This window comes from Pelophylax lessonae, assembly GCF_965119305.1.
Source record: "Pelophylax lessonae genome assembly, chromosome: 12".
Taxonomy (NCBI): domain Eukaryota; kingdom Metazoa; phylum Chordata; class Amphibia; order Anura; family Ranidae; genus Pelophylax; species Pelophylax lessonae.
Window position 1 is genome coordinate 51,151,690 of NC_138779.1, and position 18,817 is coordinate 51,170,506.

General features: G+C 40.7%; 1 protein-coding gene across 4 annotated transcripts in view; it reads left to right on the top strand.

Moving 5' to 3' along the window:
- Window positions 1–18,817, top strand: part of KIRREL3 (kirre like nephrin family adhesion molecule 3) — a 1,274,477-nt gene that overhangs the window by 1,209,826 nt on the left and 45,834 nt on the right. For all 4 annotated transcript variants that reach the window (XM_082273094.1, XM_082273096.1, XM_082273097.1 and 1 more), the window contains one exon: window positions 17,766–17,873. In XM_082273094.1, the coding sequence (XP_082129220.1) occupies window positions 17,766–17,873 (108 nt within the window). The remainder of the gene's footprint in view (window positions 1–17,765; window positions 17,874–18,817) is intronic.

Consider the following 18,817-nt stretch of genomic DNA (forward strand, 5'->3'; position numbering starts at 1 on the left):
CTTGCCAACCGCCTGCGGCAGGCTGGCTTGGCTGCGTGAACCGCCGTACCTGGGGAGCGTCCTCCCTCTCTAGGCAGCGGGGATGCCAATCGTTCCCCCACTAAACACAGCAGACCGTTGTTCTCTCTGAAATAAACACAGAGCGCCTGTGATCCTCCTATTTAGGATCACAGGTCTCTGTGTTCATTTCACAAGTCCCTCCCCCCACAGTTAGAAAACACTCCCCTAGGCTCACACTTAACCATTTGATCACCCCTGGGTTAACCCCTTCCCTGTCAGTGTCAATATTACAGTAACAGTGCATATTTTTAGCACTGATTACAGTAGTAATGTCACTGGTCCCCCAAAAAGTGTCAAAAATGTCAGTTAGGGGTCCGATCTGTCCGCCACAATGTCGCAGTCCCGCTAAAAATCTCAGATCGCCGCCATTACTAGCAAAAAATAAATAAAAATTACATAAATCGTTCCCCTAGTTTGTAGACTCGATAACCTTTGCCCAAACCAATCAAAATATGCTCATTTGGGATTTTTTTTACCAAAAATAAAATAATTAAAATAATTAATAATAATCAATTTTATTTCGGTACAGGGTCACATTTTTTTTGGCCGGGCAGTGTAGGTGTCACATGTAGTACACAACCATTACTTGCCAGAAATTCCTCCAGCACCTTTAATGTTGCTGAAGGCCCCTTGGCAGCCTTTTAGTCAAATTTTCTTCTTGATTTTTTCATCAGTTTTGGAGGAATGTTCAGTTCTTGGTGGTGTCACGGTTTTGCCATATTTTTTCTACATACAGTGGGTACGGAAAGTATTCAGTCCCCCTTAAATTTTTCACTCTTTGTTATATTGCAGCCATTTGCTAAAATCATTTAAGTTCATTCTTCTTCCTCATGAATGTACACATAGCACCCCATACTGACAGAAAAACACAGAATTGTTGACATTGTTGCAGATTTATTAAAAAAGAAAAACTGAAATATCACATGGTCCTAAGTATTCAGACCCTTTGCTCAGTATTTAGTAGAAGCCCCCTTTTGATCTAATACAGCCAGGAGTCTTTTTGGGAAAGATGCAACAAGTCTTTCACACCTGGATTTGGGGATCCTCTGCCATTCCTCCTTGTAGATCCTCTCCAGTTCTGTCAGGTTGGATGGTAAACGTTGGTGGACAGCCATTTTTAGGTCTCTCCAGAGATGCTCAATTGGGTTTAAGTCAGGGCTCTGGCTGGGCCATTCAAGAACAGTCACGGAGTTGTTGTGAAGCCACTCCTTTGTTATTTTAGCTGTGTGCTTAGGGTCATTGTCTTGTTGGAAGGTAAACCTTCGGCCCAGTCTGAGGTCCAGAGCACTCTGGAGAAGGTTTTTGTCCAGGATATCCCTGTACTTGGCCTGCATTCATCTTTCCCTCGATTGCAACCAGTCGTCCTGTCCCTGCAGCTGAAAAACACCCCCACAGCATGATGCTGCCACCACCATGCTTCACTGTTGGGACTGTATTGGACAGGTGATGAGCAGTGCCTGGTTTTCTCCACACATACCGCTTAGAATTAAGGCCAAAAAGTTCTATTTTGGTCTCATCAGACCAGAGAATCTTATTTCTCACCATCTTGGAGTCCTTCAGGTGTTTTTTTAGCAAACTCCATGCGGGGCTTTCATGTGTCTTACACTGAGGAGAGGCTTCCGTCGGGCCACTCTGCCATAAAGCCCCGACTGGTGGAGGGCTGCAGTGATGGTTGACTTTCTACAACTTTCTCCTATCTCCTGACTGCATCTCTGGAGCTCAGCCACAGTGATCTTTGGGTTCTTCTTTACCTCTCTCACCAAGGCTCTTCTCCCCCGATAGCTCAGTTTGGCCGGACGACCAGCTCTAGGAAGGGTTCTGGTCATCCCAAACGTCTTCCATTTGAGGATTATGGAGGCCACTGTGCTCTTAGGAACCTTAAGTGCAGCAGAAATCTTTTTGTAACCTTGGCCAGATCTGTGCCTTGCCACAATTCTGTCTCTGAGCTCTTCAGGCAGTTCCTTTGACCTCATGATTCTCATTTGCTCTGACATGCATTGTGATCTGGAAGGTCTTATATAGACAGGTGTGTGGCTTTCCTAATCAAGTCCAATCAGTATAATCAAACACAGCTGGACTCAAATGAAGGTGTAGAACCATCTCAAGGATGATCAGAAGAAATGGGAAGCACCTGAGTTAAATATATGAGTGTCAAAGCAAAGGGTCTGAATACTTAGGACCATGTGATATTTCAGTTTTTCTTTTTTAATAAATCTGCAACAATGTCAACAATTCTGTGTTTTCCGGTCAATATGGGGAGCTGTGTGCACATTCATGATTTTAGCAAATGGCTGCAATATAACAAAGAGTGAAAAATTTAAGGGGGTCTGAATACTTTCCATACCCACTGTATATGTTGTCTTCACTGTGTTTCATGTATTTAATGCTCACTGTGTTTATTGCTTTGGACATTTTTTGTACTCTTCTCCTGACCGATAACTTCCAACAGTGAGATCCCTTCAATACTTTGTAAGGTCTTTGCAGACCCTGACTTTTGCTGTATGAGGCAAACGCAGTTTGAGAACGCAGTTTGAGCAACCGTGTTCCATTCGAATTTACCGAACTGCGTGTGCGATCTACTGAACACTAATTTGCCTTCACTGCATCGCATGGTACCACAGTACTATGGGATCTGGTTGCAGTGCATTTTTAAAATAGTACATGCACTATTTTTGTTGTGATCTGGTGCAATCTCAGCCCATTCAAATTAATTGGCCGCAAATAGCATTGCATTAAATCGTACAGGAATGCACACTGTGTTCTGGTATGAACCGGCACTAAATGTAAAAAAAATCCTACTAGAACAGCTGAACTGCGCTTCAGTGCGCAGTCATGTTGGAACAGGAAGAAGCCACCCCAAAACTGTTCCCACAAAGTTGGGAGCATGAAATTGTCCAAAATGTCTTGGTATGCTGTTGCCTTAAGAGTTCCCTTCACTGGAACTAAAGGGCCAAGCCCAACCTCACACCATAATGATTTGGACCAGTGCACAAAGTAAGGTCCATAAAGACATGGATGAGCGAGTTTCGGGTGGAGGAACTTGACTAGCCTGCACAGAGTCCTGACCTCAACCTAATAGAACACCTTTGGGATAAATCATAGAGGAGACTGCGAGCCGGGCTTTCTTGTCCAACATCAGTGCCTGACCTCACAAATGTGTTTCTGGAAGAATGGTTAAACATACCCATAGACACACTCCTAAACCTTGTGGACAGCCTTCCCAGAAGAGTTAAAGCTGTTATAGCGGCAAAGGGTGGGCCAACTCAATATTGAACCCTACGGAGTAAGACTGGGATGCCAGTTAAAGTTCATGTGTGTGTAAAGGCAGGCGTCCCAATACTTTTGACAATATAGTGTAGGTCAAATATAGAAAGTCTAAAATTGTCTTTCTTCCAATAATCACCCTCTATAGAAGTTCCCTAAATTAGTATGCAGCTTAAAGCATACCTTGCACTGAAAAAGCCAAGTCTGCTGTGTACATTTTACCCCCTCTTGCATAAAAAATACACTTTTGAGAGAACAGAAATTAGATAGTATACTCGCCCTCTCCCCGGGTTCTGCCCACTGGTAATCAATGGCTTGTGCAATTCAAGTATTACATTATTGAGACTGAATTACAGGCACAATACTTTTAATAAGATATATATTTTTCTATAGCAAAAAAGAATATAAATCCATTTTATGTGCAATAAAAGCCTTTAGAAGCCCAGATATTACTGTGTAAATGTAGCAGTGTCTCAAAAGCCCCACCCACTACAGTCTGCCAACAGAAAACTACAGGAGGGGGTGAAAACAAGACCAGTCATCCTGCACAAGGAGAGCAGTGAGCGGTCTTTATTAGACCCCATTCAGACTAGGGCGACACGACTTGGTGGGGCGACCTGTGCACCGCGACCTCGGCGCGACTTGCACGGACTTCATATAATTGAAGTCAATGCAAGTCGCCTCCAGGTAGCCCCAAAGTAGTACAGGACCCTTTTTCTAAGTCAGAGCGACTTGTGTCGCTCCTATTAGAACGGGTCCTTTACTATTCAATGGCGAGCGACCCACCGCGACTTGTCAGGCGACCAAGTCGCCTGACAAGTCGCGCTAGTGTGAATGGACCTTTACAGGTAGCTCCTGCACAAAGGGAAAGTTTCACTTTGGATTACTGCACAGACCTGGAGGAAATACACAAAGAACACAAAGATTCAAGTAAGAATGCACATGACCCTTGTATTTAGATAATATTTGCTTATCCTGGAGTTCAGCTTTAAGGCTACATTCACATCTGGACATTTTGAATTGCTGCAATTCTATCCGCAATTTAAAATGCTCTGGTAAAAGGACAAATCGCACAAAGCAAATGTCAGATACCATTTATTTTAATGGCATCTAAAAACTCGATGTGGTTCTGCTGCAATCGTCGTGCGCAAATCACGGCAGAACCGCACCGCATTTTTAGGTGCCATTAAAGTGAATGGCATCTAAAATTCGCGAGGTGCAATTTATTGCTTTACCAAAGTGTTTTGAAATCGCTGGTTGAATCGTGGTGGTTCTGCCTGCAATTCAAAACACCCATGTGTGAATGCAGCCTAACTGTTAATAAAAGTTTTCAGAAAAACAGTGTTATGTGTTATTAACATGTGTTATTTTCTTTGCATTGTCTAAATGATCTCAAGTGCCAGTCGAAATCCACATTCAAGGAGCAGGAGGTCGCAGAGAGGACTGCTGCTATCTGTAACCACTGGTCTCTCTGCAGTAATTCGGCACGCTCCCTTGCTGAATCAGAGCTAGAAGTCTACATTCAAGTTTGATTTAAAAGCTCCAGCTATAACTCAGTGGTGGCATGTTGGAACCCTAGAGAAGGAGGGCAGAAGTCCTTTATGCAGCTTCCTGCTCTTGAACAAGAGATTGTACTGGCCCTTGAGCTGATTTGTAGCTGAAATTTTAAATGAATGCAGCTAATTTAATGCATCATTTCAATGCAGGCAGCGTCAGTACCTTAATTTGACCTGGTATCAGCCCCTTGCAGTCCCTGGAGAGGAAGTAACAGCACAAGGAATTAATCTGTTCATGTGCTGACAAGGCATTCTACTGCTTCTCCTTCACTGTTCAATCACAGGCAGGGGATTGGTTTATGACAGCCTGGGCTCAGAGGAAGTGGATTGACTGATGCTGGCCATCATTCATCCTGAAGAATTTAAGACATTTGTTGCAGGAAAGAGGTACTGCGGAGAACAGCTATAGATTAAAGGTGAGTATTACAGCAAAAACAGTTTTTTTTTTTTATTATTCTTGACTCTAGTTTTAAAATAAACAAGGCAATTAAAGTAAATGTACCGAACGCTATTTGAAGAACTTCGAGATAGGCAAAAAAATTAGGGATCGACCGATTATCGGTGGGGCTGATTATCAGGGGCCGTTATTCACTTTTTTTGAAGTATCGGTCACAAATTTGCCAAAATGATCTATATTACTTCAAGTGGTTGTACCGGAAAGATGCCTGCAGCTACAGGCATCAACCCGGTACCATTTTTTAAGAGCCGACATTCGGCTTTCTTACAGCCACTCGGCTGTTATTTCAAGCAGAGCGAGGGGATGTTCCCCCCCTCCTGCCGCCTTTCACCGCTCTGCCTGGGTCTCCCGTCCCACCGGGAGGCCCGAGCAACCAGCTGGCACATCCGCCGGCTGGCCAGAGACCTGAACAAAGCCAGAATCGGCTCTGATCGGGTCTCTGATGTAGTAACTCAGAAGTGATGTCATGACATCACTTCCGGTTACTGGAGCCTTAAAGGCACCAGATTTTAAAGAAATGACAGTATTCAAAACAGCCAAACTTGGCATTTTGAATGCTTTTTAGTGCAGAGGAGTGGTTTGGGGTCCTATAGACCCCAGATCCCTTCATGAAGAGTACCTGTCACTGCCTATTACTGTCACAAGGGATGTTTACATTCCTTGGGACAGCAATAAAAGTGATCAAAAAAAAAATTTAAATTAAAACTTTAAACGTTAAGAATATCGGCACTGAATATTGGCTATCGGCCTGAAGGGTGGCCGAAAAATCGGTATCGGCCCTTAAAATTTTGGTCGATCCCTAAAAAAAAAAAATCACTCATTGGTACACCCCACTACACAAAACACTAAACAGTTAATACATTTGTAAAATTCCTTACCATTGAAGAGAAAAGTCTAACTGAATTTTCTGTAATTCAAAAGATAACAGCATCTGCTCTGCCAAGGAGGAGGTATTACAGCAGGGATTGCATCATATCCTCTCCTCTCTCTCTACAGGAAAAGGAACTGCATTTCCCATGAACCTTTGGGAATTGCAGTGAATGTGAGCGAGTACACTAGACCTGTACTTGGTGTATGTATACTTGCCCACTTCAACAGAAAACACACCCACACATTCTCCAGCCGCCACTCCTATCCTCCCATGTGAAGAGTCATGAAATCCACAGCACAGAACATCTCTCTTACATGCAGATCATCAAGACAGAGGGGGAGGTTCCAAGACAGTAAAATAGGAGACTGACACCGTGATCAGATATCAATACGCCCCTGAGTGTGTGAGGCTGCAGCCAGCAGTAGAGAAGAAATTATAGATAATGCTGCTGCTGCTACTGCTGCTGCTGTCAAATCACTTTGTAATGCACCTGTTAAAAATGAATGCCTCTTTCTACAAAGGTATTTTTGCAGAGGTGCAAGCAATTTCACATTATAAAAAGACCTGCAATATATATGTATATACGTTACTAGCAGAAGAGGTGCAGGGAGTCCTAGCTGAAGATACAGGGGGCGGGACAGACCCAGAGTGTTCTGAGATGTTATTCTTAGGACACTGGTGTCGGCGGTACAGACCAGGACTCCCAAATCCACCCACTACAGTGAGCATAGAGGAAATACATCACTGCTTCTTGGAGGAAGAACCCCAGGTGGGCTGTGACAAGACCAGTGGCTGGGGGAATATAAGGCATATCAGCCAGTGGTCTTACAAAAAGGAAACCACTGGGAATTAACAGTTTGATTTCAAAATAAACAGGCTATTTCAGAGCAACTACTGAGTTAACCAGAAGATGGATAACATATTCAGTGAAGGTAGTAAAGCAGCAATAATGACATGTAAAAAAAAGTTCTTTCTTTAAATATGCTGTTAAAAATTAAGCTTCAGGTGTATTTTAAACACCAAAAATGTGTCCAGTCCTTCTTTCCAGTGTGAACAAAATCCCTTGTTAAAAAGCCAGATTCAATGAAAAGGTGTTGGATAGAAAGACAACAGACTCAGTAGTAAAAGTGCTGTGGCCTAAACTCACAATGACGTTGTGAGATTGATTGGAATAGATTATTTCACCGATTCATCCATGTGGATGTGCTACCTCCACAAATAAGCAATAGCCAACCAACAAAAAAGGGAAAAACCAGCAGGTCATCCTAAAAAAAGAAGTTGAATACAGAGAACTAACAACGATATCTTTTATCCTAAAAATATTACTTTATTGAAAAAAGACCAATCATGTATACTTACAAATCTTAGACCCCCAGAAATCTTAAATAAAACCAAGAAGACAGCGTGGTCACACTACACACAACAGATACGGGCCCCACACTCACACACGTACCACCAGCATACAGCAAACGAGCTGAAATTAAATCATGACAGACTTTGTATTTTGTACATTATATTTTAAAATTATGGTTGGGATTTGTAAAGAATAAAACCACCTGAATCTGTGACTATAGAGAAGCAAGGTACTGTATCTGTATTTTACAAAGACAATTGTAGGTCCAGTGAAACAGTACACTACAATTGCCTTGTGAATAAATCTATAACATAAATAACTGAAGGAGTATAAACTGCTGTGATGAATCGCTCTTACTCATCAAAGGCAAATACTACATCAGAGAGGGCTAAGAGTTTGACAAGCTGCGTACACCCACAGATCACCAGGGGAGAATGGGTCTGGGAAAGAATAAAAAAGAGTCAACCAATCAATACAAATTTTGCTTCTTTATACAAAATCATTCTGGAAGTTGGTTTTGGGAGTCCCAATTCCAGAATAAAGATAACAAAATGCTTTAGGGTAATGCTATTATTTTAAAAAATATTGATCTATCATAATCAATTGATACAAGATTTTTTTTGTACCTTGCAATCTGCAAATCAATTACAGTTTTTTGGGTGTAAAAAAACACCCACAACATTGTTCTATTTTTGATCACGTGATACTTCCATGAGTTTTGACGCTTGGACGTATCATGTGACTATAGCAGAAATACCCTCACACTAAGCAAACAGGAAGTGGCTGCAGAAAATAAGAAGTGAGTGAAACCTATGTATGAGCTTCAGTGGAAATGGCAACAGGAGGGACTCTCTAGTCACAGTTAGTTATGAGGGTTGTTTATTTTTCTGCAGCAAAGGTGGTTTTAAATTTTAAATACATCTCTTAGCCATAGGTGTGCGAAGTCTATTGCATTAGGGTGTGCACCCCAAAGCTCAAACATATGTGTGTGTGTGTATATATATATATATATATATATATATATATATATATATATATACACAAACCAACACACACACACTGTTATGAATAAATATGAACAAACATTTAATAATTTATAAAAACATGGATGGTGTCAGTAGAGCAGTGGGCCCTGGACAATAGGGGGAATCTCAATGCTACCGGATGCCTCCTTCCAGTATCCACCAGACACTCTTCGAAGAGGGAGAGGTTCATGCCCAGAATGCTACAGGATAGCCAGACCCACTTCCATCTTCCACTGGACACTCTTCAGTGAGCTCCCCAGACAAAGCCTTTTAGGTGAAAGTTCCTTGATTAGCTGCAGAAAAAGATTTTTTTCAATTGGCCCCCAAGCTATGCCACAGCTAGGACCTCGATGAACATCAGCTGGAATCAGTAGAACTGCTGCAGGTAGGGGTAGCCCTCCTCAATCGGGTGGGGAAATCCCTCCAACAGGAAGACCCTGCTGTTCTAAAGCTCAGACTATTTATATGCCTCCCCAGCCACCTACTGGGAACACCTCCCCAGGGATTGGCTGAAGCACAATAAATATTCTGGCTGCTAATTTGACTTTTCAGCCCACTATGTTCTAGAAATTTCTAGAATGCAGGGGAAAACATTCAATCCTGCAGCCTGTGGCATCCAGAACAGCCCAAAGCAATTAATAGCTGCTCTAATTAATACAGAGAAGCCAAAAATAACTACATTTACCTAACATCCCAGCAAACTAACTAGGAAGTTGCTACACTTATCTGCAGATTAAAACACAAAAAACAACAAATGGTTTTAAAAGTGAATACACATAGGAAGCCCAGCACTGAGACTAACACTAAGAGCTACTCATGTAAATTAGACACTAAATGGTACCAAGAAATTTGAAAGGTGGCCCTTTTAAATTTCTTACTACCATTTGGAATTTAATTCCTGTGGGTAGCCCTTTAAGTAAGCAGCTGAAGAAGAGAAAGTAGCCTTGAAACGAGTACTGTGAATTCTCCGGAAGGTGATGTCACACAGGTGGCTGGACCTGGGGATGAGCACAGCTCCAGTGAGTTCTCCACAGTGCCAAGCACAGTCTGTCAGGGAAGGCTTCCGAGATACGGTCCTGTAGGTCTATACCCATTGCCTCTGGCCAGAGAGTGTGGACGATTCATGGTCACTTGATTTCCATCTTAGACAGCTCCCATTTGTGTCATGTCACACACCTTTATGCGTAGAATACTTTGTTTTTGATGTTTCTATCAACGGTACTACACTATGATGGTTTGTGCTATGCCTCTCCTTCCCTTGTTGTCTTTCATGCAGACAACAGACATATGTACCATGGCTTACTGAATACAATAGCCAGCAGGGGAGAATCCTCCATCTACTCTGCTGGCCTGGATATGGGAATCAACTGATTTTCTCTCAACCAACCTGCAAATCAAGTAAAATCAAGTAGATCTATAGTCAACCTTAATTTCACTGGGAGGTGAAGCCATGAGGAATCTGCAAACCTGTGATGAGGAGCTTGTGGAAAAAATATCTGTCCCCATGCACACATTTTGATGTGTATGGTTTCTTTTAATGCTAGTTGAAAAAGGTTGAAAGTAGCTTATGAGTAGCTTGGCCAAAATACCTGTAGTTATAGGCTCTCAAATTAAAACAAAATGAGGCTTTTGATCTTGGTAAAGAAAATATTTTTTGAAGATTAACACAGACACTATCAACATGCCTTTTGCCATATCTGGCTCCTTCTTCTGGAGTTTTGCAAAACAAACACTTTCTCCTGATGGAGTTCAGTGTCAATTCCGCTGCTGTATCCAGCATCTGCAAAGAAATTTTGAATTTTTTCTGATTCAGAAAATGGTTTGATGTGACAAAAAAAAAAAAAATCAATCGTGTCTAGTATATGGTATTCCTTAATAAAGCTTTACATTACTGGAATCCAAGCCTTTTGAACCTAACTCTATTGGCATCCAAACCGTGCTACCCTCAAACTGAGTTTTTCCCACTCCACATCCTCTATTAAATATTACTTTCTTTGCACCTGTTTTTACTTTGAAGTTAACACTGATAACTTATGGTAATCTTAGGGACTCCAACAGTGAGACCTCAGGGCAAGTTTTCAGGATGCTGCCATTTTTTTGCCAGGGTCTAACAGAGATTACAGAGGCCAGTGAATAATTCAAGAATCTAGAATCTATCAAAAATAATGCAACTGTTGAATGAAACAGATTTCAATAAAATGTTTGGGGTGTACTCATCTCATAATTGATGTGAAGTATAGTGCTGATGAACACTAGACAGCCAGTTCATGCACAAAGCCCTGACCTCAACCCTGCTAAACATCTTTGGAATGAATTGGAATGCTTATTTTAAGCCATATTTCCTCTTCCAACATCCTTACCTGATCCCACAAATGGGCACATGTTGTCAGAGACACACTACAAAATCTCGTGGAAAGATCTTTCTAAAGAGGTGCAGGCTGTAATAGCTCCAAAAGGGGCCAACTCCATATTATCATATGGTTATAGTTTTGGAATAAAATGTCCAGAAAACTCATATACTGTAGGTGTGATAATGGAATATTCTAGAACTTTTGGTCATATAGTATATCATTCAGCATGGGTTTCAATAGCATTTGCTCTCCAATTTTTACATGAGCACTGAGAAAAAACAACAGCAATGCAATTTCTATTAACCCCCTCTGGTAGACTGATGTCTCCTTTTTCAATTCTGCATAGGAAATATACTCTGTGATTTTCAATAAAAAAAAGACCTAGAGGTGTGATTTTGCTCATTTGACATAACCCCCGAAGATCCCTAAGATTAGCCAGACTGCTTTAGAAGATACTGGAATAAGTCACTACCTGACCTAAATGATTTTTATTTATGGTGACTGTGACAAACTCAACCGGGACAGGGGCTTTTAGAGGGGACTAAGGGCAAGCCTCCTATCCACTGATTATGGCCCATGGAGTAGTCCGTCACAGTGATACATTTTATTGAACTCACACAGTTCTGCACATGCCCCCATCTAAAGGACTTGCAGGAATGGAATACTAAAAACAAAGGTAGACAAAACAAGATAAAAAGGCAGACAAAACCACACTCACTGCATGAAGCCATTAGGACTACAGATAATGACAGAATAATGCTACATTGAGTGCAACAAACACAACTACATATTAAGATAATCCAAGTGGAACACACATTTGTTAAAGAAGAAATTTACCTCAAAACATGCAACCATAACCAAAAGAGCACTGAATGAACTAATTACTTTTCCCTTCTGCCTATCTTGCAAATTAAATACATTTAATAATACAAGATGGTTGTGGGGGAACTTGGTTTAAATTCATCCTTCATTAGAGATAATAATCTTTGCTAGCTCTGCTTGTACAGTGCATTGTTATTACTTCAGGCTATAGGAGTATACAATAAATTAGTGTTTGTTTCTTCAACCTTATCTGCAAGGAAACATTTGTAGTTCATGCCCTTGTGGTGTCTCTCGGTCACAAAAAAATAGAACCCATTTGTAACCACTCCTCCTCATAACTGAGGCAAAAAAAAAAAAGTTTTAAGCACATAACTAGCATATTATATCTGAGCAAAAAGCTTTGCATCCTAGGTGTTCTACCAGCTACCTAGATCAGCTGTGCTGTTAACCTCCCTGGCAGTCTGATTATGTCAGTGTTTTTGAATGCATTGTTTTGCATGGAAATCTGTTGTTTTATATTCTAGGCCTTATAAATAAAACAGTAAAAGTGAATAAAGATTATTAAAAAATTTATAAAATAATAATAAATTAATACATTAATAAAAAAATGATTAATAAAAATAAAAGGAATACAACTGTAAAAGTGCAGGCAGGGCACTGGACAAAGCACTAGGGACAAAACTGAAGTGAAATGGTTTGATACAGAAATGTAATCCTAACAAGAATCCTAGAAGGTATCATGTCATGTTTTGTGTACTTCTTTTTAATTTCTCTCCCGGTTCCGCCCCCCTGCATCGCAGCGCTCGCAGGGAAGGGAACCCAGAAGATGGGTGCCGGTGTTCTGTCAGAATACCGTTACCTATCAGATTCTACAACCGGAAGTAGTAGTAGTCCTCACAGTTCACCCAGGTTTAATTCCCTTGGTGCACGGCTGCATGCACCCTCTGACGACGGTGTCCGGGGAAAAGGTGGAAGCCGGGCTATTTAGCGGTGGATGTACCGGCTACTGCGGGCTGTTACCTTGCTGTGCTACCTTGCTGTTACCTTGCTGTATGCGGGCTGTTCTCTGGTGTCCTGGCGGTTCGTGCTGGGCGGCTCGTGTGTCCCTTCCGCCCTCATTCGTGCCTGCTCTGAGGTACTGGACGCCGGAAGGCTGACGAAGGCTGACGAGGCGGTGACCGGGGCTGACGAGATCGACTGGAGTGGCGGTGACCGGTGTGAGCTGCCGCGGTGTACGGGCTGCATGTCTGCTAGAGGGCTGGTGTGCTGGTGTGCTGGATGACATCCTGTGGATACGCTGCTTGGTGCCGTACTCCGGAAATATAGAGGAGCAGACCTGGCTACTAGTAGCAGTAGCAGTCATCGCACTGCTTATACTGGCTGGTTTTTCTATTCCCCTGAGGACGCTAATAAAGCAGTGAGTAATGCTTAAAATGGATATAGGTCCCTCTTCACGTATTTAAACGGCTCCCTTTCTGCCTTCTTTTTTTTTTTTTTTTTTTTTTTTTTACAACTCAAGTGCACTCCACATTATATCTCCAGCCTCCCATATCAAACATCTTTTATTTCTTTTTTTTTTTTTTTTGGCACAGTACGGTACTATATAGTAAACTACCTAGTAAACTACTGATCACATAAAGTTAAGCGAGAGATATAAATACCGTATGCAATAAAATTAATAAAGCAGATTGGATGGGCCTAAAACCTTCCGAATTTTCCAGCTATATTATACTAAGGAAGGGGAGAGGTGGGGGGAAAGAAAGGGACTGGGACGTTTGAGTACTTTTTTCTCCCTTTTTGCCCCCCTTTTACCCCCCCTCCCTTTTTTTTTTTTTTGGGAGGAATGCCCAAAAATAAAGGGGGTGTACAGACACGCCGTGCAGTCGTGACATCACCGTCTAAGTCTACAGTAACTATGGCGTCTCAGACCGAACAGACAACAGTGATCAGGGAAGTAGAACCGCCTGCAAGTTTAGAGACACTCATGCATGCCATAGTAGACTGTAAGACGGCTCTGACTTCTAAAATTGATTGTGTACAAGTCTTTAATTTTAGATTTATTTTACCACTAAGCTGACCTTATAGACTAAATAACAGTATTACATTTCTATTATTATTGAAATATAGTAAATATAGCAAGAAACCTGCAGGAAGAAGGTGGCGATGTCCATCTTGGTACACCTCGCACTGCTCAGCGACATACTGATTATATAGTGAAATAGACTATTTCACTCAGTCACAGCGAAATAGTGTATTTCAGTATATAAGGTGAGTTTATTGCTAAAATCAGTTTAAAATTCAATGGGTGTAAGAACATATCTGCTGCTGCTTCGTGTTCTGTCACGTAAAAAGCTATTGGAACGCATAGTGCCCATGTTGGAAAGCAAGGCCCATGCGCAGTAAGTTTTCTTGTCCGAATGTCACTTCCGGTTGCAGAATCTGATAGGTAGCTTCAGCAGTATTCTGATAGAACACCGGCATCACCCGGAGGACATCGGGGGATCCTAGGGACAAGGTAAATTTCACTACAGGGTAATCTCGAGTGTGGCTCTGGGTTACTGATTTTGGTACTGAAAATTAACCCCAAGCCACACTCGGGATTACCGCTAAGGAGGTTAATTAGCATGATGTAATGGAGACACAGAATTTTTAGAGTGATAGGCCCTGGGCTGTTTTCCCATAATTTGCCAATAACAGCAACCTACACATAAAATCTTTCACACCTAATCACTTAAGAGCAATAAGAACAGTTAAAAGTGATTAGTGACTGGTTACCACATGGCTGCTTTTCATCCAATTAAAAAAAAAAAAGAGAACAGGACCTTCTACATATTAACATAACACCCACACTCCTATACTCCTGTTGTGAAGTCCTTAGCAATTTCTGGTCTGCAAGCCAATGAAGATCTACACCTCGGTAAAGAAGCACACTGTACACATTCTGGAGTTTGCTTTAAAGCATGTGTATTACTGGAGGTTAAGGCCCACTAAAAAGGTCCATTCATTTTGAATCAGCTGGTATCCCACTGTAATGCACAGGAAAACAAATGTGACGCAACATGTGAGGTCAGCTGCAGTGTGGGTACCTTGCCTAGTGCTGTTGAAGTACGTTGAGGTGCCGCCATGTATTATCGCCATGCATAATTGTATATGAGCCGTAAGGGGTTTCTGTAGTCACTGACAACTTACAGTATATACCACAATATAACACCACACTTCAAAAGACCTAATACATGTAATATTTTTTATTCCTTTATATCCACCAAATACACCCCTCAGCACATATTAACAAAGCATTAAAAATTATCAAGCAGCTTTCTTGAAACCGTTTGAATTTCCTACATTTCAAATCAGGTATTGCTGAATGCAGATTTATTTAGAAGTGCTATCTTTGGCTTTAACTAGCATTTTGCAGATTTCAGCAGGCATGTACTAAACTCTAGGGAAATGTTGAGATGAGCTTTTTCTAGGTGGTTAATAAATTCCTGCTGAAACTTCCAAAAGCCTGCGAGACACAATAATGTTCAGACTAACATTTACAAGCTACAATTCAATAACACATGTATGTATGGAAGTTAAATGATATAACAACAATGTGTAAAAACAGCAGCCCACCTGGAACACAACATAACTTAATGGCTTCCATTGTAACCTGGTAAATCTGAATAGATTAAAATGAAATGAAATCTTTTTTTTCATGGAAAAATACTTTTTTTTTAAATTTTTTTAGTTTCGGATACAGTAGGAAAAGTAATTGCCATCAGCTTTGTTATGCTGCTCATTGGGGAAAAGTTCCTTTACTTCTTGTCTTGAAAACACAACATAAAAAGTAAGAAGGACATTTATTCAAAGGAAATCCTCTTTTATAAATTTGTTAAAAGAAAAGGTTTCTTCATTGGAAGCTTTTCCCCACTTACTGCGCATGTGACAGCTGTAAAAGTTTGCATGCTCAGTCACTTCCTGTCCCAGTGAGAGTGGCCACTAAGGCAACATAGAAGGTTGAATCTTTTCACTGGCGAAACTGGCAGAAAAAAAAAAAACTCAGCAAGGGTTTTAACACTTTTCCAAGCCGTTCCAAGATCAAAAAATTTTCCTTTTAGATACATAGTTTAAATTTTACATTATGGTATGAAAATCAATAGCAAAGACTGTGCTTCAGGCACAGCTGTGAATGGCAGTTTGAAGATGATGGTTGATTTAAGGGCTTGGGCATGTGGGAATCCTTTAACCCATGTCAAAGTCATAATAGTGAATGGGACAGAAATAGTTCTTTATGCAATCCCTGCTTTGTGGTGTGCATGGCTTTGGGGCTGAATAGAAAAAGAGAGCAGCCTAAAAGCAACCAAATCTTACAGAAACGATCTTTTTAGCAGTGAAGACATCAAATCATTTTTGCCATAGAGAACCCCCCAATGTTCTTAAAAAAAATGAAGAAAGAAGAGTCCAATGGTTAGGATTATTATGGCCCCTTGCCACAAGGTCCAGATCTTGCTTCGCATTGTCATGGTATATGCACGAACCTGGCTATATACCTTTATATGCCTGGCACTCATTTTATCAACAGAAAATCCACTGACTGGAAAATAAAATGTTTATGTTACTTTGCTGTGATAAGAAATTACTTTATTATGTGATATATACCGGTCACATTGAAAAACACATTGATGTTTTGTCTTCATTAGAGAGATCCACTGTATTTTTCCTGGGATTTGGGGTGATTAAAAATCCAGAATTATGAGGTGTCATCAGAAAAGAAATAGAGAAGAAACCCTTCAATGAGGACGCTTGTTCTGGAGACAACCATGCAAGAGGAGATTTTGCTTACTTTAGAGAGATATCCTCTTAGTGTTGAGTCTCCAAGACAGAAAGTGAAGAAAAATAGTAAAAATTGCAAAAAAAATTGGGGTATTAACCTTTCCATATTTAGGGTGTTTGCCTTCCCGGACCTCCTTTTTTGTGATCAATTTGTTCAAGGCAAAATACAATTCCACTTTAATACACCAAAGTAATGCAGGAAAGTTGAAATCCTCAGGGTTGTAATGCGATATGACCTTAATGCTGTTTAATTGGGCAACTATGTGGCAAATGAGGTTTAATGTTGATAAATGTAAAGTTATGTACTTCGGGGCTAAGAATATGCATGCATCATACATACTAGAGAGGGTACAACTGGGGGAATCAATGGCGGAGAAGGACCTGGGGGTTTTGGTGGATCCTAAGCTTAATAATAGCATGCAATGCCAAGCTGCAGTTTCCAAAGCAAGCAATGTCCTTGCTTGTATTAAGAGAGGTATAGCTATTATTTTGCCCCTGTACAAATCATTAGTAAGACCTCATCTGGAATATGCAGTTCAGTTTTGGGCACCAGTTCTCATAAAGGATATCAGAGAACTGGGGAAAGTGCAGGGAAGAGCAACCAAGCTGATAAGAGGCATGGAGGAGCTCAGCTATGAGGAAAGATTAGAGGAACTGAATTTATTCTCTCTTGAGAAGAGGAGATTAAGGGGGGATATGATCAACATGTATAAATACATACGGGGTCCATACAGTGAACTTGGTGTTGAGTTATTCACTTTAAGGTCATCACAGAGGACAAGGGGGCACTCTTTACGTCTAGAGGAAAACAGATTTAATCTCCAAATATGGAGAGGTTTCTTCACAGTAAGACTCCAGAGGTGGTTCTGTCCAGCTCAGTGGATTGCTTTGAAAAAGGCCTGGATTCTTTCTTAAATAAACAAAATATAACTGGGTACTCAAGTTGATCCAGGCAATATCCGATTGCCTATCGGGGGATCAGGAAGGAATTTTTTTACCCTGCTGGAGCAAATTGTATTGTGCTTTGCTGGGGTTTTTAGCCTTCCTCTGGATCAACTGTGGATATAGGATTGTGTATATTGTATTGTATGGCTGTTGTTTTGTTTTTTTTTCCATTGGTTGAACTAGATGGACTTGTGTCTTTATCATCTTGACTTACTATGATACATATCTATCATTCTCTTCTACAGAATCTGTCCCAGTTACCGTGATCATTGGTGTGGCTGTCGGTGCCGGAGTGGCGTTCCTTGTTCTCATGGCAACAATTGTAGCATTCTGCTGCGCTCGCAACCAGAGAAGTAAGTAATGTAACATGTCAGTGCTCAGTGTAATTATTATGGGGCAGTTGTGAAAATTATTATGATATAGGTAAAAGCTAGATGCATAAATATAATGCACTCTTAATTGCTTCCTACCGTAAAAAGAAACATGCAGCTTTTCTGTAGCAAAGAAGGTGAGCTAATCACAAATTGTATTTTATAATGCAAAATAAATAAGGAATATTTATAAAGAATGTTCACAGAGAGGTAATAGCTGATACAAAGACAGATCCAGGTATTTACAGTTGTTGCATTTAAAATACATTAAAAACAGAACTAAGGCAAACCAATTTAAACATGTAGCTCCTTAAATGTAAAAATAAAAAAAGCTGCTTTTGCTGCAAAACTTACCTTGAATCCAGAGCTATCCCCACAGTAATTTCTTTCCCCTGCTAGAGGTAGCCAGTCTTCAAGCTTGAATGACAACAACATCATTTAACCCACTGCCTCTGGCTCCAGGCTTTCACAGACCTGCCATCATTACAGTAGCCTGGGTTCAATCTATTACTAAAGTGCAGCAGCAGCCCATCACCCACCGCCACCAGATGAAAAAAAAGAGGTAGAACTGTGTCGTCGTCAGATGGACTAGAAGCCCAGATCAAAGTGTATTCTTTTTAAATAGCTGTGGCGGGTGCCTCACAAAGTAGTGGGGGTTAAGTAAATATTAACCCTAATTTTAAGTGCATAAATTAGTGTGTTAATATCTAATTTTTTAATGCCCGTGCTGACAATACTTATAATGATAAGCCCTTGATTAATTATAGAGTCGCCTGTTTTAAATAATCATATACAATCATTAATTTCTTTATTTTGAAAAGTTCTCTATAAGTCTATTATCATATATCCTATCTTAGCTTACTGTATAATATCTGAATTAAGATATACCAAGAGGTATTTTAAATATCTTTGTTATGAATTTAAGT